General features: G+C 50.4%; 1 protein-coding gene across 1 annotated transcript in view; it reads left to right on the forward strand.

Moving 5' to 3' along the window:
- The first annotated feature begins 210 nt into the window (after positions 1-210).
- OTUD7B (OTU deubiquitinase 7B) overlaps positions 211-3,681 on the forward strand; it is a 19,682-nt gene continuing 16,211 nt past the window's right edge. The window contains exon 1 of the mRNA XM_009707424.1: positions 211-283. Coding sequence (XP_009705726.1) covers positions 211-283 — 73 coding nt within the window. The remainder of the gene's footprint in view (positions 284-3,681) is intronic.

The following is a 3,681-nucleotide window of genomic DNA, read 5'->3' on the forward strand; positions in this document are numbered from 1 at the left end:
AGGGGAGGAGGTTTATTTTTTTTCCCCCCTTGGCACCTGCCGTCGGATAGTTCCCGGCCGGCTTGGAGGCTGCCCGGCCAAGTTAATTATTTTATACTCTGTAATAAAGCGCGCGTTGTCGCTCTCGTTCCTAGATTGATGCCGAGGTGCTGATCTGGGCACCGCCGACCCCAGCTGCCGGGAGGAATCCGTGAGCCCACGACCTCGGCTATGGACATCGTCCTGTCGGATTTTGTTCGCTCAACGGGGGCAGAGCCGGGACTGGCCAGAGACCTCCTTGAAGGTAAGTGAAATGGGGAATAAAGGAAGGGAAGAGCCGGGGGGGGCTGGTAGGGGGAAAAAAGGGGGTTGGGAGAGGGGCAGGGAGCTGCAAAAAAGACCCCCGGGGCTGATGGTTGGCGAGCGCGGTGCCGGAGATATTAAAATCGTGCCCTCGGCGGCGCCGCTGGTGAAATTCTGCCTTGGTTTCTTGTTACGCGTCCATCGGGTAATGAATTTCAAATGTTTGGAAGGAGAACGCATCGCGCAGGAGTGCGGTTTCCCTTCCTTCGTCCTCTCCGTTTGCCACGAGCGGAGAAACTTAAGGATTTTTATTTTTTTTTTCTTTATAGCAGCGATGCCTTCGAAAAGGTTGAAGGAATAGCGCTAGGTGAAGGCTACCAGTGTTTTGAAAGCAACGCGGGGGTAATTATATAGGCAAAAGCGTGCTTTTACTGGTATATCTTGTTCTGCTTGCGAAGGTGGTTTGATTACGCCGATATAAATTGCTGTTTTGTCGGTGGCCGTGACGTCTCCTGGCAGAGCATCCCCTTAGAGCCCCGTTTCCACCCGGCGCAGGAGGCTCCCACCAAACAGGATCGGTCGGTTTAAGGTGATGGAGAGCGCCGAGATGCTCAGGAGTTGAACGCAAGCATCGTCCGCACTCGGTCCGTTTGCTTTTAAACGGGCAAGCCAGCCCTCGAAAGCCTCAGTACGCCGCACCTGCAGCTTTCCAGTGCTCTACCTATTTTTTTAAGTGCCCTAAAGTCGTTAAGTTTGCCCTAAACCACAGTGTAACGTTGGCTTTCTCAAAAACCCCGTAAGATGGGGAAGTCGCTCCTTAATGATCGCGTTTAGTTGAAGGCTGCAGGTAATTTTTTACGCCCTGTGCTCAGAGCGATGGGAAGGGTAGAGGAGAGCGGATACCAGGTCTTAATTTTGGGGCTTGCTCGCGAGCGTCGCCTTTGGGTTAGTGTTGACACAAGGGTGGTGAGTAAACGCTGGCACGTGTTGTCATGCTGGAGGACAGAAGCGTTGCGTGAGAAGCGGGGCTCTTTGTACATAATTAACCAGTCTGTACTTACAACGCAAGACCGTGCTTGCTGCGTTTCTTCCTACCGTCCCTTTCCTTGTCTAATACAGGTCGTTGTTGTTGCTGCTTGACCCCGGGACCGGCTGATGCTCCTGCAGCATCCGCACCAGCTCTCGGGATGCTCTGGCTGTAATGAATTCGGAGTCCTGAAATTGCTGTTAGACTCTGTGACTTTGGGCAATTTTCTCCGCGTACTTGCCTCTGGCTCTCCTCCTTGGCTCGGCGCTCGCAGCATCGATTCGCAGCATCTTCCTCTTCAAAACTCCCGTTAGCTTCGCCGGGTTCAGGGCTTCACCCTTCAATTTTTACAGCCGAGCGTCGTCTCGGCAGAAGCCCGGCGAGTTGTGGCGTTTGTGGCGTGGTTGTGTTCTGGTTTCTGGGTTTAGGTCGCTTTGTTTCATGTCAGGATTTCTAATCTTATCTTTTGGAAGAAATACCGAGGCTCGCGCTAGAAGAGGTTCAGGCAGATATTCCTTCAGACTCTCCGTCTCCCGCTCGGCGCAGGGGTTGATTTATTTCGACGCCGGTAGCTTTAGCTCGGTTTCACGACGTGCTGCTGAGTCGCTGCCGTCTCTCCTGCAGCCTCGGTGGAGTTGGCAACTCCAGGAACGGAAAAGAGGGGAAAAACGCAGAGGTCTCTTCTTGTTTGGGGTGGGAATTAGTGAAAGCAGTCGGATCAAATAGATGTTTAAAGTGGGATGTTTGAGGGCGATATTTGAGGGCGATACGAGCTGTGGAAGTCATGTTTTCTGTCTGTACTTTGAGTTTCATGCGTGTGTCAAGCGAAGGCACTGTCTGGTGGCAGCGAGAGGTCTTCCAGGTGATGGTCTTCTCCGTCGTTCTGCTCTCCGGCACCGCTGGAAACCTCAACAGCAAAGGCTCGCAGCGTACAAATGGACACGAAGGAAAGAACTGGGGGAGAAGGGAACAAAATAATGAGCAAAATTAATTTAGGTTCTGCTCTTTGAAATCCTCCCGTGTTCTGGCAACGGGAGCTGTAGCATCACGAGGAAGACGGACTCCGGGTCTCTCTGTGGTTGAACTTCTGGCTCGTGGTGTCCCCAGGGGACACTGGTTTTCCTGCCGGAGGAGGGAACCTCCCTTTTATCATCCAAGCACCAGCAAAACCTCCTCTGCGCAAAAATTTCCCTCGACGCCTGTAATCGCCTCGCTGGGGTTGGCAAGAGAGCACCGTAGTGCCGAGCCCATCAAACACACCCTGTCCGGGCGCTTGCAGACAACGAGGTTGTCTCGGAGTACGGGCATTTACAAATCCTTTCAGCCGCCAGCGTTTCACATAAACTTTCCAAAGTTTAGGGTTTGGGTTGGTTTGGTTTTTTTTCATTTTCTGAAGCGGCTGGGGGTGAAGGTGGTTGGGCAATGCAGCTGCAATGGGTCGGCGTGGCTGCCCGGTCCTCCTGCGGCTGCCGCGTTAAAGCGAGTAGCGACGTGACGGCAAATTTAATTTTAATCTGATGGGTCATTCTCATGCCTTGATGCCGATTCATTATTTCATTTAAAAAAAAAAAAAAAAATTTAAAAATCCCCTGGACTCAAAAGGTAAAGCTAAAAATAACTTTCCGTTTGGAGTCAGTCATTAAGTGCTGCAAATTACGTCTCTCAAAAGAATTTGAATACTTGAGAAGCGCATTTCCTTTAGGGAATTAGACATAATGACTTCTTTTATTGTCCGTGAGCTAGCGTATAAACCGATTGGCGGTTAATGTATCTTTCCTGTAGTGGAGTTACTATATATAAAGTTGGCTTGCTTTCCACGGTGTCTGCTAACTTGCTAATTTAAGAGCCTAGATTAAAAAAAAACCACCAAACAGACCAAAAAAATCATGATTTTCCCAAATGTAAGCCATATGCTAGACTTTTGGGGTTTTTTTGGCTATGTATTCTTGCCTTGCGGCTTCTAAAAGGTCAGTGTATCGCGTACTGAGAGACTTCAGGGTATTAATGTGTATTGTGTTCTTGCAGCTTGCTGGGCAGTCTCAAAAGGAAAGCGAGCTGCTTTAAGGATTCGCTCGACTCCATGGAGTTCAGGCTGATTTGCTGAATAATTTATCTGGCCGGTAACGACAGGAGCCTGCTGAAAAGTCTTCTGGATGCCGCCCAGCCCGGCTGGCACCTCGCTTGCTTCTCTCTTTTGGGTGTCAGCTCAAAAAGAATTGGGTGGCTGCCTCTTAAACCGTGCAGAGAGATTTAAAAAGTCGCCTTACAAATCATCAGCTTTTAATATTGCGCTTTATGGTGCGTGTTTTTGCCTGGAGTGTTATCCCGCGATGGTGCGGGGGTAAAGAGAGCCGGAGGCTGTGACCTTTGTC

The sequence above is a fragment of the Cariama cristata genome, unplaced genomic scaffold (assembly GCF_000690535.1).
Source record: "Cariama cristata isolate BGI_N322 unplaced genomic scaffold, ASM69053v1 scaffold8319, whole genome shotgun sequence".
Classification (NCBI taxonomy): Eukaryota; Metazoa; Chordata; class Aves; order Cariamiformes; family Cariamidae; genus Cariama; species Cariama cristata.